The sequence below is a fragment of the Ranitomeya variabilis genome, chromosome 3, assembly GCF_051348905.1.
Source record: "Ranitomeya variabilis isolate aRanVar5 chromosome 3, aRanVar5.hap1, whole genome shotgun sequence".
Taxonomy (NCBI): domain Eukaryota; kingdom Metazoa; phylum Chordata; class Amphibia; order Anura; family Dendrobatidae; genus Ranitomeya; species Ranitomeya variabilis.
The window spans coordinates 695,681,398-695,707,955 of NC_135234.1; the positions used below are offsets into that span (position 1 = coordinate 695,681,398).

Consider the following 26,558-nt stretch of genomic DNA (forward strand, 5'->3'; position numbering starts at 1 on the left):
TTAAGAGCTATGGTAGATCTAAAGCCTCTGTCACTCCAGCTCTATTCCCCGCCCAGCACTATCTCCTCCTGCTTGACTGATGGCTCCTTTACCTGAAGTCACACAGCTTAAAGGCTGTTCGTCAAGAAGGAGGAGGCAGTGCTGAATGGGGAAAGGAGCTGGAGTGACAGAGGCTTCAGATCTACCATAGCTCTTCAGCCATTTGCATATCAAATGCGGATTTCTTTGTAATGGAGGAACGGACTGACCATGTAAATGACTTGTTGGACTTGTCTTTGAAAGACCTGGATGGGGGTATAAATAGTTTGGGGGGCTGAAATCCTGCTCACAGATTATTTCTAAGGACATTTAATTTTCCTTTTACCCTTGCTGTATTGGGGCTTGTTTTCTGCAGGACAAGTTATAGTTTTGAATGGCACCATTCACTTTCCCAAATAATGTACATCAAACAGTAAACTGGAATGGTTATAAAAAAAAAAACACACCGCCACAATTCTGTCCCTTTATGGGTGTCATTTCAACAGCGTACATTGGGCTGTAAACATGACCTAGCAATTCTTCAGCCGGACCACCAAACACCCCCTGTGACTCCGCTCCACCAGCGCTTCTGATCCCCCCGGTAAGCTGAATTTGGAATGTAAGACGTACAGTCATTACGTTTGACGCATTAATTTTTTCTCCCTATTTTCCTTCTGAAAATTTGTGGCGCATCCTTTGGTCCGGTGCGTCTTATAGTCTGAAAAATGAGGTACTTTTACATTTTGATAGATCAAACATGTAACCGATGCAGTGATACTTAATTTTTTTAATGTAAGGTTGTGGAAACATGGAGCGATATGAATTTTTGCTTTATTCTGGTAATATTTTGTAATACTTCAGTATGACCGTAAAGAACAAAACTCATAGATACACTATGCATCAGCTCACTGCGATCAATTAATACTCAGTTAACAGGATTCTGTCAGCACAGAATGACTGTTCAAAGAGTACAGGTGCTCAGTGCACCCAAACAATTCATTGCTCCTTCCACCTGATTGATTTATATCCATCTCAGTCTTTCCCTGGTCCTATAAACCAGAGCTATCAATGAAAACAGAGGGGTGGACATAGCAAGAAAACAAGTGGGAGTGTGCACTTAAAGGGGTTTTCCCATGAACAAAGTTCATTTTCATCTATAGATTTTGGAATAATAATAATTTCCAGAATTGGATGGGTTTAAAAATAATGTTCCTGTGCTGAGATAATCTTATAAATGTGCCCCTGCTGTGTACTGTGTAATGGCTGTGTCTGACTGTACAGGGACATGGTCTGATCATAGCACATCTCCTGGGCAGGGGAGGAAGCAAAAGAGTATACAGACATTATAGCATGGCATCTATTAATTAAAATGTACTTTGCTTGTGGGAAAACCCCTTTAAATGACTGGCCCCGCCATGATGCACAGAGCGCCTGCACATGCTTTGTACAGTCATTCTGTGCTGACAGAGTGCCTTTAACATTTGTTTTATCAAAAAAGTGTATAAACCACCCACCGGCGACAAGGTGACCTCAATAAATGTACCCTAAATCTTTTGACTAACCTCTCTGTGTGTCCAACCAGGTCTCAACCAGTAAATAGAGAAAATATCCTAAAAGCACCAAACATGGCAAAACAGGGGTCTTCAGCATGTCATCCGAAAACACATCACAAGGGGACGGACAGACGCCACAAACAGACTGTGCCATTAGATGCCGCTTTTAGAGATGGACAGCGGCATTTAAGTGGTTAGCTCCCATTGCTACTACTTGAGGTGGGTCCTGGCTTTATATTCACAGCCAGCACAGGTCGGGTGGTGAGCGATTTCAGTGACACAGCCACAACCACTCCATGACAATTATATACGTCAAGGATCAAGTAGGGGTTTATAAGAGATATAACAGGCCCACACTACCAGTATATAAGATATGCAGACTATTGACGAAGGATAATTAAAAAACGCGCGTCGGGGTGTGCGCCACACTCGCTCCTCAGGACCATCAGGCTATTTGCCAAAATTTCTCAACATCCTTCTGCCTTATTTGCACTCAATGAGCACTAATCTATGATCTACACAGATATTTCTATTAAAATTACAATCTGACGGGTATTTGCTTAGGCTATTTACTCATCATAGTTTGTAAGCTTGCGAGCAGGGCCCTCACTCCTATTGGTATCTATTTTGAACTGTGATTATTGTTATGCTGTAATGTCTATTGTCTGTACAAATCTCCTGTACAATTTGTAAAGTGCTGCGGAATATGTTGGCGCTATATAACTAAAATCATTATTATTATTAACTATAGCTTGTTACACATATTATTGAAACGTTAATTGTTTTACAATATTTATGGCTTTTTTGGCTTATACTTTTGTAGGGCGAAGTGGCTGACTACTTTTTTGCCATTTGGCTTCCATTTGTGATGATATTGTCCTACATCAAAAGTGAATCAGTGGCCACAATTTATTTGTTACTTTTTTGTCTATTTTTCTAAAGCTGCATATTATCAGATACATTTACCGTAGTTATATATACATATACCCTATGTCCCACTGTATTCCCCTCTTTTCAGATGCCTTTTTTCCCTTTTAGTCCAGAGTGTTTTAATCATTCAGACTAATGTCTAATGGAATGTGTATTTATTATTTTTGTTTTTAATGATGTGTGGCACCATATAAACAATTGTTTGATAAATAAAAAGATTTTTTACTTTCATGATCTTCTCTTGTTCTGACCTCTTTTATGACCATAAGTTCGTTGTTTTTGCTTTTGGGTTTATAATTCTTCCGAATGGTCTGCCATTCATTTTCTACCAAGTATATGTCAATGGTATCCTTTATTTTATGTGCGCCACATATTTATGGATTAATATATATTATCTGCTCAGTCCAGAATCTGCTTTGCTATACAAGGCTACAGATCAGAGATTTACTCACTTGTACAGGACGGGTCTATCTTGTAAAGCGTCCATGGCCTGAGACAGAATAGGGGAAATATCGCACGATTCCTGGGTCAACGTTCTGCATTCATCTATCCAAAGCAATAGAATAAAATGTTATAAGAGCAGACATCCACCAGACATGTGCAAAACTAAGACGGTCATAATTAATGGGTCTGTACAGTTTTAGAACCAATTCCCCAAAGTGAAAAAATAAATAACTTGCAAAAAGAAGGAATCATTAAAAAGGATACCTACCGCTAAAATCCTAAAATCCTCCGCCGCGCCAGTAATCCACGCTGGGACAGGAAGAGATGACACCCGGTCCAGTCACCTGACCCTGCAGCCGATCAGTGACCTCAGCAGTCACGTGACATCACTTCTAGACCCAAGAAATAGCAGCGAGATGTTGGCTGTTATGTACAGCCAACATCTTGTACCGGCAATGACCAGAGCTCACTCCGATCGCTGCTGTATAAAGATGTAAAAGCCGCAGTCAAATCGCTGATCGTGAGATTAAATGGTGCAGTTGCAGAAGGGGGAACCTGATGGATTGTCATGCCCGCTGGGAGACTACTGGAGGCCCCCACGGCTGCCACCTTTGTCCTCCTGTGAAGCCTGTAGTTTGGGGTCGTAGGAGAACAGAATTTTGTCTATATATTGCAGTAATTTGTTATTGCAGTATATAGAACAAGCACTAAAATGACTGAAAGTTCAAGTCCCTTAAGGTGATTTAAAAAAAAAAAAAAAAACTTTTACAAATACTAACAATAAAAAATATATAAAAATTCACATCACTGCTCTTTTCTCCCATTAATTAAGAAATATGTGATATTATAATGTCTGTAAAAGTCTGATCAAAATAAAACAAATTTAAATTAACCCAAACGGTAAGGGCCATAATTAGAAAAAAAACTGAAATGCCATAATTGTGGTTTGTCAGTTACTGTACCTCTGTAACAAAAATGTAATAAAATGCCATCAAAGTGTAATCTCTACCCTAACATGGTATCAATATAGACATCAGTTTGATAAGCAAAAAAAATTTAAATAGTTAAGGGTCTCAGAACATGGGGACACGAAAAAAAAAAAGTTCCATCTATGTGAATGGAAAAATAAGAATTTTTGGCTCTTGGAAAAAGAAAAGGAAAAAGACGGAAGTGCAAACACGAAAAATTGCACGATGTTTACATGGGGCTGCCACAGAGGGTTATATTAGCTGTCACTTACTGGGATGCCCGAAGTCAGACACCCACCAATTAGATATTATCCTAATGATAGGTCCTCAATATCTTCTTACACATTATCCAAAATGTTTGAAAAATATCAGATACAGTTAGGTCCATATATATTTGGACAGAGACAACATTTTTCTAATTTTGGTTATAGACATTACCACAATGAATTTTAAACAAAACAATTCCGATGCAGTTGAAGTTCAGACTTTCAGCTTTCATTTGAGGGTATCCACATTAAAATTGGATGAAGGGTTTAGGAGTTTCAGCTCCTTAACATGTGCCACCCTGTTTTTAAAGGGACCAAAAGTAATTGGACAATTGACTCCAAGGCTATTTCATGGACAGGTGTGGGCAATCCCTTCGTTATGTCATTCTCAATAAAGCAGATAAAAGGCCTGGAGTTGATTTGAGGTGTGGTGTTTGCATTTGGAAGGTTTTGCTGTGAAGTAAACATGCGGTCAAAGGAGCTCTCCATGCAGGTGAAACAAGCCATCCTTAAGCTGCGAAAACAGAAAAAACCCATCCGAGAAATTGCTACATTATTAGGAGTGGCAAAATATACAGTTTGGTACATCCTGAGAAAGAAAGAAAGCACTGGTGAACTCATCAATGCAAAAAGACCTGGGCGCCCACGGAAGACAACAGTGGTGGATGATCGCAGAATAATCTCCATGGTGAAGAGAAACCCCTTCACAACAGCTAACCAAGTGACCAACACTCTCCAGGAGGTCGGCGTATCAATATCCAAATCTACCATAAAGAGAAGACTGCATGAAAGTAAATACAGAGGGTTCACTGCACGGTGCAAGCCACTCATAAGCATCAAGAATAAAAAGGCTAGACTGGACTTTGCTAAAAAACATCTAAAAAAGCCAGCACAGTTCTGGAAGAACATTCTTTGGACAGATGAAACCAAGATCAACCTCTACCAGAATGATGGAAAGAGAAAAGTATGGCGAAGGCTTGGTACAGCTCATGATCCAAAGCATACCACATCATCTGTAAACACGGCGGAGGCAGTGTGATGGCTTGGGCATGCATGGCTGCCAGTGGCACTGGGTCACTAGTGTTTATTGATGATGTGACACAGGACAGAAGCAGCCAAATGAATTCTGAGGTATTCAGAGCCATACTGTGTGATCAGATCCAGCCAAACTGATTGGTCATCGTTTCATACTACAGATGGACAATGACCCAAAACATAAAGCCAAAGCAACCCTGGAGTTTATTAAAGCAAAGAAGTGGAATATTCTTGAATGGCCAAGTCAGTCACCTGATCTCAACTCAATTGAGCAGCATTTCACTTGTTAAAGACTAAACTTCAGACAGAAAGGCCCACAAACAAACAGCAACTGAAAACCACCGCAGTGAAGGCCTGGCAGAGCATCAAAAAGGAGGAAACACAGCGTCTGGTGATGTCCATGAGTTCAAGACTTCAGGCAGTCATTGCCAACAAAGGGTTTTCAACCAAGTATTAGAAATGAACATTTTATTTAAAATTATTTAATCTGTCCAATTACTTTTGGTCCCTTTAAAAACAGGGTGGCACATGTTAAGGAGCTGAAACTCCTAAACCCTTCATCCAATTTTAATGTGGATACCCTCAAATAAAAGCTGAAAGTCTGAACTTCAACTGCTTATGAATTGTTTTGTTTAAAATTCATTGTGGTAATGTCTATAACCAAAATTAGAAAAATGTTGTCTGTGTCCAAATATATATAGACCTAACTGTATTTTTGGAAATAAACGCAAAACAAAGTGAGCTAAATTTACCACTAACAGAAAGTACAATGTGTCAGTATAAAACGGTCTTGGAATCCCTGCGATCATTAGAAGCATTTAGGCCTCTTTCACACGTCCAGTTAATTCCGGTACCGGAGAAATCGGTACCAGAGTTATCCGTGTCCGTGTGCTCACGTGGCACATCAGTGTGGCACACGTGCGGCATCCGTGTGCCGCCTGAGGACCACACGGACCGTGCAGGAGAGACAGCGCTACAGTAAGCGCTGTCCCCCCTGTGTGGTGCTGAAGGCGGCATTCATCTCTTCTCCCCCCGCAGGAGAGAAGAGATGAAAGATCAAGTTTTTGTTATTTTTTGTGAAAAATAAAGTTTGCATGTGACCCCCGCCTCCCATCCCCAGTGCGCCGCCCGGCCCCTTGCAGAGAAATACTCACCCAGCTCTCGCGATGTCTCCACTCTCCTCTCAGCGCCGGCAGCCTGTCCTGTGTGAGCGGTCACGTGGGACCGCTCATTACAGTGATGAATATGCGCATATTCATCACTGTAATGAGCGGTCCCACGTGACCGCTCACACAGGACAGGCTGCCGGCGCTGAGACCGGCGCTGAGAGGAGACATCGCGGGACCTGGGTGAGTATTTCTATGCAAGGGGCCGGGCGGCACACTGGGGATGGGAGGCGGGGGTCACATGCAAACTTTATTTTTCACAAAAAATAACAAAAACTTGATCTTTCATCTCTTCTCTCCTGCGGGGGAGAAGAGATGAATGCCGGCTTCAGCACCACACAGGGGGGGACAGCGCTTACTGTAGCGCTGTCTCTCCTGCAGGCGGTACGTGCACACGGAGGAGAGTGCACACTGTTCTCCGTGTGCACGTGTGCAGGACGTATTGCTGTACGTGCTGCCAGAGATAAGCGGACATGTCTCCGTGTTTTCAACACAGACACACGGTCCGTGAAAACACGGAGACATGTGCATAGACCCATTCATTTGAAAGGGTCTACGTGTGTCAGTGTCTCCGGTATGTGAGAAAACTGTCAGTACACGTACCGGAGACACTGACGTGTGAAAGAGGCCTTCTACAAAGTGACAAGTGTCAGTGTTTGAAAAATACAGTTTGGCCAGGAATGCCAAAATCGGCTGCAGCGGGAAGGAGTTAAACTAATAGGTCATTTTCTGATGAAACATTCCCTTTAAATGGATGGCTTTTTTAGAACTCAAGTGGAAAGAATTTGCAACTTGGGCATTCCAGGGCGTAAATCTGATGGATTTCACACTTTTCAATACATAGTGTGAAACTCAGGGCAAATCTGAGACAAAGCCTACCATGTGTGAACTAAGCCTTAAACACAGTACTGAATGCAGACACAACAGATAAGCCCTGTCCTCCCATAGAGATGTCTGGGACCCTCATCCTCCCTCTATCCTAACAACCTGTACCCCAACTGTACATTTATTATATAAATTAACCACGGGTGCGCTATCCCAGTACAGGATACTCCGCCACATTGCGTAATCGCAATCAAAATAAACTACTGGTTTACTATAGGAAAAAGAGGACGACTTACTTTGTGCCCAGCGATACAATCGCTCATATGAGGTCTCCTGGAGTAAAGCCATCTGCTCCATGATTTCCAGCCTGACAAGTCAATAACAGAACAGCATTACCTCTATTATATACAATTATCCCGAGGAAAAGGAGAAAATGAAGTACGTCTTAACCCTCAATGAGCCCTTATCATTCTGCAGAAATAATCATCCTCTGCAGGTGGTATAGCAGAGAAATGCTCCGGTGATGAAGAAATTAAAGGTTTCCTGCAAAAGATCAGGCACCCACTGTTCATATTAATAGCGCTTATATTAATACCCAGCAATAAACCTCATTACACACTTAGCACAACTGTAGTAAAGTAAGCCGTTTTACACTGCTTCTTATGCCCGATGTTATATTCATGGGGTGAGAGTTTTGCACTTTACAATTAAAGAGCACTTCAACAAAATTCATATTAAAAGGGGTTGTCCACTTACAGAGCAGGACAAAGTGTGTGCTTTTTTAATAATTATGCCTCTTCTTTGCAGAGATATTAGCAATCAAAGTATTTGGAACCCAGACCGTTAATACCCATTTGGACAAAAAAAAAATTACCAGTGAGATTTCACTGGAGGTGTGTACTTCTTTCTATATGTGATGCTGACTGACCAATCATAGCCACTCACTGCAGTGAGGAGAGCAGACTGTTTGCCGATGATATTGTGGAGGCGTGTTCTTTCTTCTGCAGTATGTTGCTGCCTGCTTATGATTGGTCAGGGTCAGAAAGTTTACTCCCCACTGAAATCTCTCTGGTAATGCCAACTTTGATTTAAAAAAAAAAAAAAAAAAAAGTAATTGCTCAAGTGCCAAATACTTTGATTGCTAATATCTCCACAATGAAGAGGCAAAATAAAAAAAAGTTTTAATCTGCTCCCCATCACTTATTACACGGTGTGTCCAGTTCGACATACTGCTGAACCACGGGCAGCATATATCAGACACTGTATGATTTTAGCCAAGTGTGTTTGACTCTGCAGTGTTTCATGGATAAACATAGTTTGAAGAGTTTTTCATTGTCATTGATGTCTGATCGTCCGGTGTTCGAAACCCAACACCCCTGCCGATCAGCTGTTATTGGTGTCGGTGGCCGCTGGACGGAAAGACTTACTTGCGGAGTTGGTCGCAGGGTACTACACATCTGCCTCCTTTTCAAACCAATAGGAGGTGGATGTGTAGTGCCCTGCGGTGGCCACTATCAGAAGATGGTCAGCTCCACAAGTATCTCCGGCCATTTAGGACAGCTGATTGGTGGAGGCGCTGGGTGTCGGACTCCAGTCGCTAGTTGAACAGGTGGCTTTCCCTGCCAGGTCCTGTTGAGTGACTGGTCTCTATCTGCATGCGAGTATAGGGAGAGACCAGTGAGTCACTGGCAGTGAGAATCTGCTGGGGTCCCATCCTTTCAGCTAGGTGGTCTCCACAGGCTCCAGTGAAGGGCCCAGTATTTCACAATCAAACATAAATGGCTGAAATCAGCTCAGCTCTGCATACAAAAGGACACCGAAAACAATCATTATAATGGGCCTGCAGACATTTATACATAAGTATAAGGAACAATAGGCAACATTTTTACTATACTGCCCACTGCAGGAGAAATGTGGTAATAGAAGAAGTCAATCCATTCTTGGACTATCGATATGCAAGAGGAGAAAAGGAGGACATTAGTTGTATATGCCCCACTTACCCTGCAGTTTGCTGGTTGGTTCGCAGAAGTAGTTTGACATCATTGTGAATTTGCTTAACTTTTGTCAGTACCTTGAAAAAATCCTTGAAACCAAGGAAGAAAAAAAAAGGAAGATGCAGATTTAGAAACCAAAATAAATATTATTAAAAGGGGTACTCGGCGGTGAGAAGTGAAAACTCGCCACTTGTGACCAGGATAGGAGACAAACATTGAATCAGTACAGGTGAAAAATGCTTGCAGCTGCCCCACACAGATACCTAAAGGGAATCTGTTGGAAGCATTTGCCTTATGCAAGAAGAGGTACTGCAGGTTAGGGCAGTGCAAAACATTCCCAAGGATTTCTGTTTCATTGCTTTCTGGTGCTCCCTCCATTGCTCTGAAATTAGACTTTTATGCTGAAGCAAATAATCTTCACAATTGCCCCGCTGTACGTGTCAGTGCACCGGCAGTACTCGGCTCCTCTTCACTTCTCCCCAGTTGGCGCCACCATCCTCTGCTTCATAACTGACAGTGATGTCAGAGGTCACGATATGAAGCAGAGCCTCTCTCTCCATTGTCAATAATAAAGCTGGGACGACTCCAACAAGAAGTGAAGAGGAGATGAGGACCACGATGGCAATGAGAGGCCCGCCGATGCACCCAAAACACCAACTTGTTTCCTTAGAAAGGATTTACATGGCTCTAGCCTGCAGTACCTCAGATTGCCTAAGGCAAATGTAGCTGCCAGATTCCCTTTAAAGAAGCACTCCTCCTCCCAAAGTTTTTATCCTCTGACCTCTCTGAAGAAGCAACTACGCGAAACGCGTGTTAGAGGGGCCAAACCCTGGTACTGTCTCTCTCTCCTTAACCGATCGGGCAAAACAGCTAGTCGGATCCGACAGAAAAACTGATCCGGCACTTCAGTTTTTCACAAATTTAGCCGGATCCAGCGATCCGTCCTAACGGCAGAAGACAGATGTGTGAAAGTAGCGTTAAGTAGCACTTCTCCTCCTCCTATCAAAGTTTTCATCCTCTTACTACATTACAATCATCATATTATACAGCACTGTGTACTTAAAATTGCTCATTTTGTCTTTCTACCCAGGTAATTCTTCTTTTCAATTAGGTCTATGACATCATGTGATTAAAAACTGACGAGCTGAATCCTAAGCTCTATGTAGTAACAGGAAGCCTCTTTTCCCTAAGGGAGTTATCATTAGAAATACAATTCTACCTCACTGCAATGAAGAGATGATGGGTGTGCTTCTATAAGAGGGGTAAAAACAGCAGAGTAACCAGTTATTACAACGGCTGAGCACCGATAACGCTGCACTGCTCTAATGCTAAAAGGTTAGCTCTGTAAATAATGGCTAGAATACAGCTACCTTGTATTACTTGGCTTTCTTTTTCTGGACCTTGTCCTAACGTCCCTCACATATTACAGCCCAGAGGCACATTCTGATTGCCGCTTGTTGCTGCCGCAGAGTCAACAATTAACAGATTAAAGTGGATCAGCTATCAGATTTCACAATAAAAACTACATACTGTACTTTATTAGAAAAAAGTAGAGAAAAAAAAGGATCCATAGGCTGGATATAAATTAAATGTGCTTTTTATTTTATTCCATTAAAAAGGAAAAAGGTGTTGTCCAGACAGATTAAAAAGATTCTGTCGCCTTGATGCCACCACTGCAGCCTATGAACAGAGCGGAGGGCTGCAGCAGAGAGGCAGCGCTGGACTCTGGGACGGTGAGTAAATCTCACATTCTTATTTTACATGTGACTGAACCGGAGGGCAAAAAAAAGGGACAAATCTTTTTAATAATTATAGTTTCCAGTGTAGGAGAATTCGGCTACCATATTTTTCAGACTATAAGACGCACCTTTTCCCAAAAAAATTGGCGCGCCTTACAGTCTGAATGCTGGCTTACCAGAGGGAGTTGTGGCACTGGTGGAGTAGGGTCCCTTCCTCAGGACACTGGCGCGGCAGAAGGGTCACGATGCTGCGGTCCTGGTGGCAGCAGTGAGCAGAGCGAACTGCATCACTGGTTTCCCAGTGGTCACCTTCCGAAGCCGTCGGCCGCAGGGAAATGGCTGCTTGGAGGCAGCGTGGGCTCAGATTGGGATCTCGCCCCAGCCAGCATCTCAATCACACCTTTTCCTGAGGCTGTGGGCTTCAGGGAAATGGCTGCTGGAGGCTGCGCATGAGGACATTGAGATTTTGTCTGGACAGATAACCCAATCTGTTCAAACACCACCTCAAGGGGACCGCAGCTGCAGGAAAATGGCCGACGGGAAACCAATGATGCACTCCGCTCTGCTCACCGACAACACCGGCCCGCAGCATCACACTTATGCCGCCCTGAGGAAGGGACCATGCTCCACTCAATGCACGCTGCTCTGCCTCACCGCCAACCCTAGGTCCGCAGCATCGCACTGCTGGGATGCCCCATCTTGCCACCCAGGGCCCGAAACATTGCCCCACTTCTGCTGCCACCGGCTTCCTGAGGAAGGGACCATGCCTCCTGTGACGACGCTCAACCGCCGCCGGCCCTCAACCCTATAAAATACTTTTTTTCCTATTTTACACCTCAAAAATTGGGATGCGTCTTATAGTCCGGTGCTTCTTATAGTCCGAAAAATATGATCTATGGTGCATATCGCACAACAGCAATTCTTATGAAGTCATGTGACAAAAACTTGGGAAACTTGTCAGTTGTGACACTATTCTGGAGTTGTAAATAGAAGAGCCACGTTACCGGCAAGCCCCATGTCACGTGCACATTCCACTGAAGTCTATGGCACGTGATGTGTGACCTATGACAAAAGATACAACTCTGTGGTGCAATATATCGCACGTCAACATCATAGGAAATTGTGCCACCCAATGTCTTCCTGTGTCACTGTGATGTCGGTGTCACACAACACATCGCCGTGATCTTACTCTTTACCTCGGTTAAGGGCCCTTCATGAGTTCCTCGAAGTATATTCATTTCATCAGAGGCAAGCTGAAACTTGTCTAAGAAAGCGTCTGCAACCTGGGCTCGAATTTCTAATCGCTGGCTGCAAAAAAATAAATGAACACAAATTATTATTAATCATAATAATAATGAACATACGCATTATACAAATTAATAATTTTTAATAAAACCTGCAGATGGGTTTTGCTTTCTGTTATAAAATATTACAGAACATAGAACAATTATGTGAAATATTAACTAAGATGCTAACTACACAAAAACCTGACTCAGCCATAAGGATAAGGGTGGAGGAACACAAAGTGCCCGATCGCAGCAGCTCCTGGGAGCAGCTAGAAAGGACCAAATATTAACACACTACGACAAAAACTAGCACTTAGAGCCCTGAGTAATAGTAATAAGGTGCCACTAGGTGGCGGTAAGCGATCACTTAATATCAGCATCACACGCACCAGGCCGTACAGTAACACACGCACCAGGCCGTACAGTAACACACGCACCAGGCCATACAGTAACACACGCACCAGGCCATACAGTAACACACGCACCAGGCCACGCAGTAACACATGCACCAGGCCATACAGTAACACACGCACCAGGCCATACAGTAACACACGCACCAGGCCACGCAGTAACACACGCACCAGGCCATACAGTAACACACGCACCAGGCCACGCAGTAACACATGCACCAGGCCATACAGTAACACACACACCAGGCCACGCAGTAACACATGCACCAGGCCATACAGTAACACACGCACCAGGCCACACAGTAACAGACGCACCGGGCCATACAATAACACACGCACCAGGCCACACAGTAACACACGCACCAGACAGAATGGAATCTGCTATAAACAACAAATTCACTTAAACATTAAACGCACATTTAGCAAAGATTAATTAAAAAAAAAAGTTTAATATATATCTACTATATAATTGTCTAAGGGTCACTTCCGTCTTTCTGTCCTTCTGTCTGTCTGTCACGGATATTCATAGGTCGCGGCCTCTGTCTGTCATGTAATCCAAGTCGCTGATTGGTCTCGCCAGCTGCCTGTCATGGCTGCCGCGACCAATCAACGACGGGCACAGTCCTATTAGTCCTTCACTACTCCCCTGCAGTCAGTGCCCGGCGCCCGCTCCATACTCCCCGCAGTCACCGCTCACACAGGGTTAATGCCAGTGGTAACGGACCGCGTTATGCTGCGGGTAACTCACTCCGTTACCGCCGCTATTAACCCTGTGACACCAAGTTTTTACTACTGATGCTGCCTATGCAGCGTCAATAGTAAAAACATCTAATGTTAAAAATAATTAAAAAAATAAAAAATCATTATATACTCACCTTCCGCCGCCTTTCCCGCTCCTCGCGACGCTCCGGTGACCGCTCCATGCAAGCGGCAGGTTCCGGTGGCAAGGATGGTATGTGCGAAGGACCTGCCATGACGTCACGGTCATGTGGCCGCGATGTCATCACACCCTGGGACCGGAAGCTGCCGCCTGCACGCACACAGGCGACAGAACTACAAGGGGCCCTCGGAAGGTGAGTATATGTTTATTTTTTAACCTGTGACATACGTGGCTGGGCAATATACTACGTGGCTCTGTGCTGTATACTACGTCACTGGGCAATATACTACGTGACTGGCCAATATACTACGTGGCTCTGGGCAATATACTACGTGGCTCTGTGCTGTATACTACGTCACTGGGCAATATACTACGTGACTGGCCAATATACTACGTGACTGGCCAATATACTACGTGGCTCTGGGCAATATACTACGTGGCTCTGGGCAATATACTACGTGGCTCTGTGCTGTATACTACGTCACTGGGCAATATACTACGTGACTGGCCAATATACTACGTGACTGGCCAATATACTACGTGGCTCTGGGCAATATACTACGTCGCACTGTGCAATATACTACGTCACTGGGCAATATACGACGTGGCTCTGGGCAATATACTACGTGGCTCTGGGCAATATACTACGTGGCTCTGTGCTGTATACTACGTCACTGGGCAATATACTACGTCACTGGGCATTATACTACGTCACTGGGCATTATACTACGTAACTGGGCAATATACTACGTGGCTGGGCAATATACTACGTCACTGGGCAATATACTACGTGGACATGCATATTCTAGAAAACCCAATGTGTTAGAATCGGGCTACCATCTAGTGTGTGTGTATGTGTGTATAATATATATATATATATATGTGTTATCTTCTGTGAAGCCTTTACAGTTTTGGGGTATCTTTTTCATGGTTTTCACTAATAACTTCACAAGTGGGTGAAATCCCAGGCTGGGAGGGGGCTTGCACTTTTTGTTTTTCCTCCCTTTCTTCTGAGAGCCATAACTTATTTTTTATTATTTAGTCGACAAGGACCTTTAGGGGCTTGTTTGCTGCAAGACGAGATGTAATTTTGAATGACCGTTCAATTTATCAAGCGATGTACTGGAAAAATGGAAAAAAAAAAAATTCCAAATGCAGCAAAATTGGGGGGGGGGGGGGCTAACGCAATTCTGCCTTTGATTTTTTGGAGTTTTGTTTTTTCACAATCCAATATACCGGGAATGAGAGTCTCCAGGTCAATACAACTACAGTGATCCTAAAACATGCAAACATATTAACGTTTCAGAGGCCTCAGTGGTTGATACCATCTTTTCAGTTAGCCATTAAGGGTAACAGATGGCATTTTTTGAGACTATTCAGGTCTCATCAGGCACAGAATAACACAAAATCTGAAGATTCATATATTTATATACAGGGTGGGCCATTTATATGGATACACCTAAATAAAATGGGAATGGTTGGTGATATCAACTTCATGTTTGTGGCACATTAGTATATGGGAGGGGGAAAACTTTTCAAGATGGGTGGTGACCATGGAGGCCATTATGAAGGCGGCTATTTTGAATCCAACTTTTTTTTTTCCAGTGCGAACTCATGAAAATAATGTTACGTGAAAACCAAGCACACCATTGTTTTTCTTCTGAAATTCTAAATAAGTTTGATGTGTCACATGACCCTCTTCCCATTGAAAAAAAAAAGTTGGATCCCAAATGGCCGACTTCAAAATGGCCGCCATGGTCACCACCCATCTTGAAAAGTTTTCTCCCTCCTATATACTATACCGCTGTGCTGTGCCACTGCCTTACGGCCGGCACTCAGTCAGTGCGGGAAGCAGACGGCAAGGGACCTGAAGGACACTGGAATGTGAGTATGTACTGTTTGTTTTTTTTTACATTTACGATGGTAACCAGGGTAAACATCAGGTTACTAAGCGCGGCCCTGCGCTTAGTAACCCGATGTTTACCCTGGTTACAAGCGAACGCATCGTTGGATCGGTGTCACACACACCGATCCAACGATGACAGCGGGAGATCCAGCGACGAAAGAAAGTTCCAAACGATCTGCTACGACGTACGATTCTCAGCAGGGTCCCTGATCGCTGCTGCGTGTCAGACACAGCGATATCGTATGAATATCGCTGGAACGTCACGGATCGTGCCGTCGTAGCGACAAAAGTGCCACTGTGAGACAGTACCCTAAGTGGCACTTTCAGATCGGAGCTGGCTATTAGAGACAGGTGCTGGCAGTGCAATGCATCTGGCATCTGCCTCGTACAGCGCAGGCTCAGCTCCTGAGCCCACTCCATGTCACTCAAAACCAACGTCAGGGTTTACTACTTCTTAAATTGGGAAAACTTTAAAAGGCATATAAAAAAAAAACACTATAACACTGCAACAAAAACCTTACTTTCATGCATTTTTTGTGATATCGATTTTTGTGGCTAAAAAAATATATATATATTTATCCATGTGAAAATCCGCTTAAGGATTTTATTCAAATTTTTAGGAACTGTGCAGTCATATGCCAAGCGGCCCCCCCTCCATTAATTTGGTAGGTTGTGAGTGGCTGCCTCATCGGTATTTCTGCACCTGTGTTGCCGCCATCATAACCACATGGGTCCACTGCATCCTGATAATGCATTTGTTTGGAGGCCTAGGCGGGTGAGCATCTCTGTCTTTTTTTGCTATTGAACTGGTAAGGGAGCATCTGAAGACCTGTGTAGCTACAGTAACTTCCAGTTAATCAAAAATGGGGCTTTACCACATAGTAGATTTTCAGGAATTCCATATTATAAATATATCAGAACTGCTGCAGTTAGATGACTAAAGGACTTAAAAAGAACATTAGCAATAATCATTTTATGTAATTTTACATATAAACATATAAGGCTAATAATACAAATGTGTATGTGTCACCAAATATCACAATACAGAATACATGCAGTAAGATGAAGCCAGTGTACTGGTGTAAGTCCATGTCAGAACGGCTTCATAATCCTTTTTGAAGGTTTTCCTGGGATTAGTCTAGCACTGCCCCCAGCAGGATCTTCCCAGCACTGCTGCAGGTGATTGACAGGTCTCTCCCTCACATGTATATAGGAAGACACCTGTCAATCACCTGCAGTGACACTGGGAAGAGGTGGCCGGGGGCAGTGCCAGACTAGTCCTGACTCGGGCTATGGTTCCTGGCCAGATTTGAAGACACGTGAGGGAGAGAGACCTGTCAATCACCTGCAGCGGTGCTAGGAACAGGCATCCGGGGGCAGAACCTGGCTAGTCTGGTATTCATCCAGATCTTCACAGTATACCTGGCTGCTGTGATTCATGCTGCCCCTTTTTTGGGTTCCCTAAGTATGTCACTCATCAAGTCTAAGAGTTTTACTAAGAATGTATGTAGCTTGTATTGTGAAATCTGGTGACATAAAAATACTAATGAAGCCAATAATAATAATCCAATAGCCCATGTAATACGTTGCCTTCCCTTCCAGCGCAGCGGTAGCGTGCAGAGATGCGGAATCTCCGGCTTATAATTATGCATATAGAAAGAGTGGGAACAAAAGTTTCATTGAAAACTTAAGACGTGTCCTAGGAAGACAAAGGTAACAGATCATGGGAATGTTCATGGCCCCGTCCTGCTTTCTGATCTCTGGAGGGTCCTAATGAAGCCCCCTTCCCTGCCTCTCCCGTTTCCGTGGTAACCAGATTCCGCTAGAAGTGCTCTCATGCTGTTCAGAAAACGACCGTCCACTTTCAGTTGCTGGGAGTACAACAGGGGCCTGTTCTGTGACAAAACAACGCAGCCCCAAGTGACTTTAATTCATGGCTGTAGCTCACATTTGTTGCCGCTGCACGCCTTCTTCATCCAATACAATTATGTCATAACCCTGTACATAATCAGAATAGAAAAGACCAGGAGAACTAAACTAAACAAGTTCATTAAGAAAAGCTGGTTTAAGCGTGATAATAATCTCACCATGTAAAATATATTTCCCACCAGTGGGGCCAGTTATACAAGCCGGTGTCTGCTGCACTGCAAACCGATCGGAAACTAGAGGGAGAGCGGACAATACGGGATTGAGGCAATTTCTTACATTTACCAGATTAAGTAAGCTGCAGGGGAAACTAATTGCCTCTCTATAGGCAGAATTCTATACAGCTCCACAACACGCGAGACAAAAGCTACTTGTGTATTGGAACAGAACCTACTCCAAGTTCATTCTAAAACGAAGATTCATGTGCTGAACCAGGAAAACTCCTTTAATATATAACATTTACAGTAGGTACGGAAAGTATTCATACCCCTTTACGTTTTTCACTCTGTTTCATTGCAGCCATTTGGTAAATTCAAAAAAGTTATTTTTTTCCTCATTAATGTACACTCTGCACCCCCCAAAAAAAAACAGAAATGTAGTAATTTTTGCAAATTTATTAAAAAAAGCAAAACTGAAATATCACATGGTCATAAGTATTCAGACCCTTTGCTCTGTATTGAGGAGAAGCACCTTTTCAGCTAGTACAGCCATGAGTCTTCTTGGGAATGTTGCAACAAGTTTTTCACACCTGGATTTGGAGATCCTCTGCCATTCTTCCTTGCAGATCCTCTCCAGGTCCATCAGGTTGGATGGTGAATGTTGGTGGACAGCCATTTTCAGGTCTCTCCAGACATGCTCAATTGGGTTTAGGTCAGGGCTCTGGCCGGGCCAGTCAAGAATGGTCACAGAGTTGTTCTGAAGTTCTGTTCTGAAGTCACTCCTTTGTTATTTTAGCTGTGTGCTTAGGGTCATTGTCTTGCTGGAAGATGAACCTTCGGCCAAGTCTGGGGTCCAGAGCACTCTGTAAGAGGTTTTCATCCATCTCTGTACTTGGCCGCATTCATGTTTCCTTCAATGACAGCCAGTCGTCCTGTCCCTGCAGCTGAAAAACACCCCATAGCACGATGCTGCCACCACCATGTACCACTGTTGGGATTGCATTGGGCAGGTGATGAGCAGTGCCTGGTTTTCTCAACACATACCACTTAGAATTATCACCAAAAAGGTCTATCTTCCTCTCATCAGACCAGAGAATCTTATTTCTCATAGTCTGGGAGTCATTCATGTGCTTCTTAGCAAACTCTATGCAGGCTTTCATATGTCTTGCACTGAGGAGAGGCTTCCGTCGGGCCACTCTGCCATAAAGGCCCGACTGGTGGAGGGCTGCAGTGATAGCTGACTTTGTGGAACTTTCTCCCATCTCCGTACTGCATCTCTGGAGCTCAGAAATAGTGATCTTGGGGTTCTTCTTTACCTCTCTCACCAAGGCTCTTCTCCCACGATTGCTCAGTTTGGCTGGACGGCCAGGTCTAGGAAGACTTCTGGTGCTCCCAAACTTCTTCCATTGAAGGATTATGGAGGCCACAGTGCTCTTAGGAACCTTGAGTACTGCAGAAATTATGTTGTAACCTTGGCCAGATATGTGCCTCGCCACAATTCTGTCTCTGAGCGCCTTGGCCAGTTCCTTTGACCTCATGATTCTTATTTGGTCTGACATGTACTGTGAGCTGTGAGGTCTTGTATAGACAGGTGTGTGCCTTTCCAAATCAAGTCCTATCAGTTTAATTAAACACAACTGGACTCTAATGAAGGAGTAGAACCATCTAAAGGAAGATCACAAAGAAATGGACAGCATGTGACTTAAATATGAGTGTCTGAGCAAAGGGTCTGAATACTTATGACCATGTGATATTTCAGTTTTTCTTTCTTAATTAAATTAGCAAAAATTTCTACATTTCTGTTTTTTTCAGTCACGATGGGGTGCAGAGTGTACATTAATGGGAGAACATGAACTTTTTTGAATTTACCAAATGGCTGCAGTGAAACAAAGAGTGAAACATTAAAAGAGGTCGGAATACTTTCCGTACCCACTTTATATATACCGTATATCTCCCATTAGTGAGAATCAAACTAGGGTAAGTACACACTATGTCTTTCAGATGCTGGCTCAGCCACTAAGTTTTCCCATAGTTTCCCATTACGGTGAAGCTGCATCAGGAAATTGCCATCTGTTGCTTTCCGCAGGCAGCGTTGCCATCGTTCCTACACTATTCTGTTAAGTAAAAATAGTGGGCGGCTTCCCAGGCAAAGCCCCCCCAAAAATAAGAATGTCACTTCTTTTAACTGCTTTCCAAACCCTGAAGCGGTTAACAGAAGTGACATAAGACGGATCATGAGCAGAGCAATGTAGATTTAACATTTATGGGGCGCATATGCTAAGGTCACACAGCCGGAATCCACCTAAAAAAAAAATGCAAAATGCACAGAGCTTTAAAGGGGTTGCCCGCTGTTAGGCTACAAGTCTGCAGTCACATTGCACACTATCAGAATTCTCCGATGCCGGGAGCAGGCAGTCATGCGGCTGCAAGTATGGAATTAGCATACTTCCAGCAACATTCCGATTGGAAGTGTCAGGCCTAGCTCAAATCAATTGCATTAAGCGGGGCCACACATGTCTAGTCAGCACATGACCACATGCATGCAAATCGCATACTTGCACTCACACACCTGTCCACTGCAGGTTACAGGCACACCAGAGAATTATCACGGAGTGCAGTGAGCACAATGTGAGGATTCACAAATCTGCAATAGAGTAACAGCAGACTTCTACCCTAAGGCCAGATAACACCTTTAAAGCGGTTATCCAGGGCTATATAAGTTCTTAGGCCCTCAGTAAATAAAAAAAACAGGCAGGTTGTTGCTAACTACTTGCCTATTCTCACCCAGTGGACACAGACCGCTCCTGCTGGCAATTTTGTGGCTTCCTCTGACGTCACATCTCTTTGCTCTGATGATTGAGTGTGACTGCATAACTGCAGGAAGCCGGCTGTCAATCAGCCTGACGTCAGCAATCACACCCCATCAACAGACCAGCTCAGAAGAAGAAGAGCTGCTGGGTTGACGTGGAGCAGCTGAATCGCTGGCAGGAGAGGTCAGTGACAGCTCTGAACTGGCACCGGGCAGGACAAGCAGGTAGTAACTACTTACCCGCTAGTCTTTTGGCTCATTGAAGAAAAAAATATTTAATCTAGTCCTCGATAACCCCTTTAGGCTGCATTTACACTGGCTGGCAATCCATCAATCCAATCCAATGACCCATCATTCATGATTACTGTGTAACGTGAATAGGTAGTGCAACCGAATAAGGTTTCCAATAACATTCATTCATCATGCATGAGACAGATTGAGCAAAAAAAATGGCCAAACAACTTTTGGAAATTGTGAAATGTAAATGCAAATTGTTTCAAGGAGTGGAAATTCAAGTCCTAAATAGGGTTGATCGTGACACAAGGCAAAAAAAAAACAAAAAACAGTTCAGTTATAGTAATGGAGAGAGCACATAATCGTGATTATTGAAAAAAAAACGAAAATGTTTGTACAATGACTTAGGAATTCATGTATTCAAAGTAAATATTATCACTCATCACCCACCATTAATTCAGATTAGCCATGTGTGTGAACATGGTGCATGACCTAAGAACTGACATTCAACCATTTCATCCATATGATTTTCTTCCTATATGAACACTCGTCTGACATTATCTGCTCATCGCATCGCTCAAACGATTATTTTAACAAACCTTATGACCCCTCCACCCAATCAGCTGTTTAAAGGGGTCTGCAGAGACCCATTAACGTCAATACAGTAATGCTTGGAAAAAAACAAAGCCGCTAATAAGTTGCAAGTGGGCATGCAAAGCAGGAAAGTGTGAAGAGCCCGCTGAGAGCTGTGGCCCCTTGAAACAGATGAGGGAAGGGGTGCCAGGAGTCAGATACCCAGTGATACGATATTCAGAGTCTACCCTAAAGATGGGACATTAATATCCTCAATCAGGAAAAGTTTGGGGAATATAAGTCTAGTAGCAGCAGCAGAAGTAAGCGCAAAATGTATTTTAGCGTTCATGGATATTAATCGACTTTAGTCAGATGTGACATCATTTGAAGTGACATCTTTTAAGTGTATCATCAGAAATATGCCAGAAATAGTCCAGGAATCGGTCAGACGGTTAGACTAATCACTGTATTCTAATTTTACTTGCTTTTCCTTTCTTCCCTGCTATTTAACCATACTCACATTTGCCCTCACAGTTTCTCCTCCACTAATCCTCACTCTCCTTCGCTAGCCCCTACCCCTGCACCCTCAAACCAAATAACTATCTCCCCCTCTCATTTTCACTGCTGGTGACATATCCCCCAATCCTGCCCCCCCCCCCCACCTCATACATCCCACTAATCCTCACCCCTATCCTTCTCACACTAAGAGAAACTACCGCAATCCCTCACACTTAAAATCTGTGCCACTAACCCCCATCCCCCTGCTTCCTCTCTCTGGGGCATTTTGGAATGCCCGCTCTGTCTGCAACAAGCTCCACGTGATCCACGGTCTCCTTACTTCCTGCAACCTTTCCTTCCTGGCCCTCACTGACACGGCCTCCCCTGCTGCATTGAGTTAAGGTGGCCTCCACTTTACCCACACTCCTCGCTCTGGCAACAGACATGGCAGGGGAGTGGATTTCCTTCTTTCCAAAAACTGTTACTTCAACCCTATCCAACCCCCACCCTCCCTTATTGTCCCTTCTTTCGAGATTCACTCTGTCCGTATCTACTCTCCCTCTAATCTCCAAATCTCCAAATGGCTGTCATATACTGACCACCGGGCTCAGTCACTGCCTTCATTGACCAATTCTCCACCTGGCTTCTTCACTTTCCCTCTGCTGACATCCCCACCATCATAATGGGTGACTTTAATATCCCAACAGACACCCACCAGCCAGCAGCCTCCAAGCTCTTGGCCCTTACCTCGTCCTTTGGACTTACTCAGTGGTCCTCCACAGCCACCCACAAAGACGGACATACACTAGAACTCATCTTCACCAACCTCTGTTCCTTATCTAATCTCACAACCTCTCCCTCCCCGCTAACTCCCTTGCACCACTCCAGTCTGTCCTCAACTCTGCTGCTCGGCTAATTCATCTCTCTCTTCGCTACGCCCCTGCTTCTCCCCTCTGCAAATCCCTCCACTGGCTCCCAATTCCCCAACGAATCCAGTTCAAACTACTAACACTGATCTACAAAGCCATCCACAACCTGTCCCCTCCTTATATCTCTGAACTAATCTCCCACTATCTTCCCTCACGTAATCTTCGATCCTCCCAAGACCTCCTACTCTCCTTCACATTTATTCATTCCTCACACAACCGCCTCCAAGATTTCTCCCGAATATCCCCCATCCTCTGGAATTCCACGCCTCAACACGTCCGATTATCCACCACCCTTGGATCCTTCAGACGGAACCTGAAAACCCATCTATTCAGGAAAGCCTACAGCCTGCAATAACCATTCTGCTGCCTCACCACCACCCGAGCTGCCGCACTCACCAACCACCCGAGTTGCTGCCACGTCACCAACCACCCGAGCTGCCGCATCGCCACCTCCAGAGCTGCCGCTTCACCAACCACCCGAGCTGCTGCTTCACCAACCACCCGAGCTGCCGACTCACCACCACCAGAGCTGCCGCACACCGACCTCCTGTCTCTTTCCCCATTATCCCGAAGAATGTAAGTCTGCAAGGACAGGGTCCTCCCCCCTCTGTACCAGTCTGTCACTGTAAATTTGTTTACTGTTAACGATATCTATAACCCGGTATGTAACCCCTTTTCACATGTACAGCACCATGGAATTAATGATGTTATATAAATAAATAATAATAATTAATCCATACGATTCAGCACTTGGGTTAATCTTCTGGAGCTTTCATTCCTTCACAAGTGAGACTTTTCAGGGCAGACATACAAATACCCGGTGTACGGTTGTGAAACACATAGCCGGCCACTGTGGACTACGCTCCTACTGTAGGAATAAAGGCTGCAGAAGTTATCCTGAAGATTAATTTCTAAGAACATAATTTTTCTCCTACAAGTTGGCAGCTTCCCTCGCACTCGGCTAAATTAGAAGCAATTGTGAGGATTACAGAGGCATCGTCCACCATTCATCATAATGCTCGGGCTCTGTTCACACACGTTACAAGCACTGATACCGCCCGACACACACCACTGCACTACACATGGGTCCGAAGTTCTAGCAACAATCAAATCTAAAGTGTGAAAAAAAGCTTAAAATGGATGAAAAACAAAAGTGATGTTGGCGTTAAGAAGACACCAACCTTGCTCCCTGGCAGTCCTATGGTACCAGGTTTAAATCAGACCAAGGGCAACATATCCTTCAGGTTTTTTTAGTGTAAAAGGAAAACTACACTTGCTGATGACCGGGGGTCCCACCGCACCCTAGAAAATTCTGCAGAGCCCCGTCTAAATGGAGTGGAGATCAAGCATGCACCTCATTGCTCCAATCATTTTCCATAGGAGCGTTGGAGATAGCTGAAGCCCATAACCATCTCCTCCTATAGGTAAGTAATGGAGTGATGGTGTGCATGATCTCCATCCAGACACAGATCTGCAGAAACTTCTAGGCTGTGATGGGACCCCCAGCAATCAGCAAGTTATGCCCTGTCTCAAGTTGTCTCTTGAGAGGTTTATAGCAATGTAATCTCCTTAAAGTTTCCTTACTTCTTGATTCTGGCAGTGAGGCTCTCCTCCCCGAGTGACAGTGCTGGTGAACTTAACTGTAGTATTAGTAGTGTTTGTTCTGAGTCTGCATTGTTATTCCTGCATTTACACAGATTTCAAAACATTTGAGCAAGCACACCGCTCAGGACAGTGAGAGCCATGATTATGAGGCCTGTGGTGAAAGCTGCTGGGCTGGTGATCTATAACTGCATCTCTTCAGAGGATAAGAGTGAGGAGGGAGGTGAACATCTAGCTGCTGTACTGAAATCAATGGACTTAGCAAAGCGGACCCGGATAATAAGAGTTAATCGCTCTCCTGGAATGTAGCTACTGCACACTGCCAGGTATTGGAGGCTGGGCTCCATGATACACAGTACACTATAAAAGGTGAAATCTATCATTGCAGGAGAGTGAAAGCAGATTTAAAAAAAAAAAACAAGATCATTGGAAACTTGCTTATTTTAAAGGGAACCTGTCACCCCCAAAATCGAAATTGAGCTAAGCCCACCGGCATCAGGGGCTTATCTACAGCATTCTGTAATGCTGTAGATAAGCCCCCATGTATCCTGAAAGATGAGAAAAAGAGGTTAGATTATACTCACCCAGGGGCGGTCTCCGGCCCGGTTCTGGCCCGATGGGCGTCGCGGTCCGGGGCCTCCCATCTTCTTACGATGACGTCCAGCCGGAAATGCGCTAACTGGTGACCACCGTCACATGATCGGGGGTCATCGGTGCGTTGGCATAACACCTAGAGGTGTCCTGAAGACTTCTATGGTTGTTGATGCCAGATTGCAGTCTGTGGTCGGCGCTCATAGCAATGCAGCAATTCTACTACATAGAGGTGATCTGAGCATTGCTCGTATGTAGCAGAGCTGATCAGGCTATGCCAGTTTCTTGCCTCCTATTGGCTATTGAAGCATGGCAAAAGTAAAAAAAAAAAAAAAAAAATGTTTTACAAAATATGAAAAAAAAAAAAAAAGTTCAAATCACACCCTATTCAAAAAAAAAAAATCAAACCTACACATAATTGGTATCGCCGCGTTCAGAATCGCCCGATCAATAAAAAAAAAAAAGAATTAACCTGATCGCTATACGGCGTAGCGAAAAAAAAATTCCAAATGCCAGAATTACTTTTTTTGGGTTGCCACGACATTGAATTAAAGTGCAATAATGGGCAATCAAAAGAACATATCTGCACCAAAATGGTATCATTAAAACATCAGCTCGGCTCGCAAAAAATAAGCCCTCACCCAACCCCAGATTACGAAAAATGAAGACGCTACGGGTATCGGAATATTGCACAATTTTTTTATTTTTTTAGCAAAGTTTGGAATTTCTTTTCATCACTTACATAAAAAATAACCTAGACATGTTTGGTGTCTATGAACTTGTAATGACCTGGAGAATCATTATGGCAGGTCAGTTTTAGCATTTAGTGAACCTGGCAAAAAAAGCCAAAACAAAAAACAAGTGTGGGATTGCACTTTTTTTTGCAATTTCACCGCACTTGGAATTTTTTTTCCCGTTTTATAGTACATGACATGGTAAAACCAAATGGTGTCGTTCAAAAGTATAACTCGTCACGCAAAAAATAAGCCCTCACATGGCCATATTGATGGGAAAATTAAAAAAAAAAAAAAAAAGTTATGGCTCTGGGCAGGAGGGGAGCGAAAAACGAAAACGCAAAACCGAAAAAAGCTCCGGGGGTTAAGGGGTAAATTCTGCTGCTGCTTCTGCCTATGTGCTACATAGCAAGAAGGGCAGTAATCCATCTCTGTGTGCTGTGCATGGCAGACAGTACAGCAGCTAGTCTCCTCCCAACAACTCAGATGCAACTGAAAACTGAACACAGCCAGAAAAGGAGAAAACTGATGAAAAATGCAGGATACCAGTCATATAATGGCCAGAAAGAATGTCATTCCTAATTTATACACAACAAATGTGTTAAAAAAAAGGGACTTTTTGTATACATTCCCCTTGACCTCCATTGTAAAATCTGTATATAGTGTGTTTTGAGGTTTTTTTCTTGGAACTTTTTTTGTACTGAACAGTGTATTTGTCTATTATATCCTATGGATACGTTCTGCACAAATACCCAACTTAGTGTTAAAGCCTTCAGCTGCTTTGATGCACAACATTCAGCAGTGTGTTCTGTATTGAGGGGTTTTTGGGGGTATAAAACTCTGCTGACAAAGATCTATAGTAAAATACAGAATGTCTAAAGACCACAAGTCCACACTTAAGCATTTTAGAACAGTTTCTAGAGTAAACAGCCATAAAAAACACAATTTGTTCAAATTTTTTGCACAACATAAAAAGATCAAAAATGCAAATTTATTAATTTTTTTTTCAGAGAAGCCTGCTTGTTTCTCCTCCTGGACCGAGCTTTCTCTCTCAATGGATTGGTAAAATCTGTGTCCATTGAAG

The 26,558-nt window shown here is 43.7% G+C and overlaps 1 protein-coding gene across 1 annotated transcript in view; it reads right to left on the bottom strand.

Annotated features, from left to right (window-relative positions):
- The window catches only part of COG6 (component of oligomeric golgi complex 6), a 129,014-nt gene that overhangs the window by 76,899 nt on the left and 25,557 nt on the right, over positions 1-26,558 (bottom strand). The window contains exons 5-8 of the mRNA XM_077298167.1: positions 12,135-12,246; positions 9,206-9,288; positions 7,502-7,572; positions 2,954-3,047 (exon numbers count right to left, since the gene is read on the bottom strand). Of these exons, the coding sequence (XP_077154282.1) occupies positions 2,954-3,047; positions 7,502-7,572; positions 9,206-9,288; positions 12,135-12,246 (360 nt within the window). The remainder of the gene's footprint in view (positions 1-2,953; positions 3,048-7,501; positions 7,573-9,205; positions 9,289-12,134; positions 12,247-26,558) is intronic.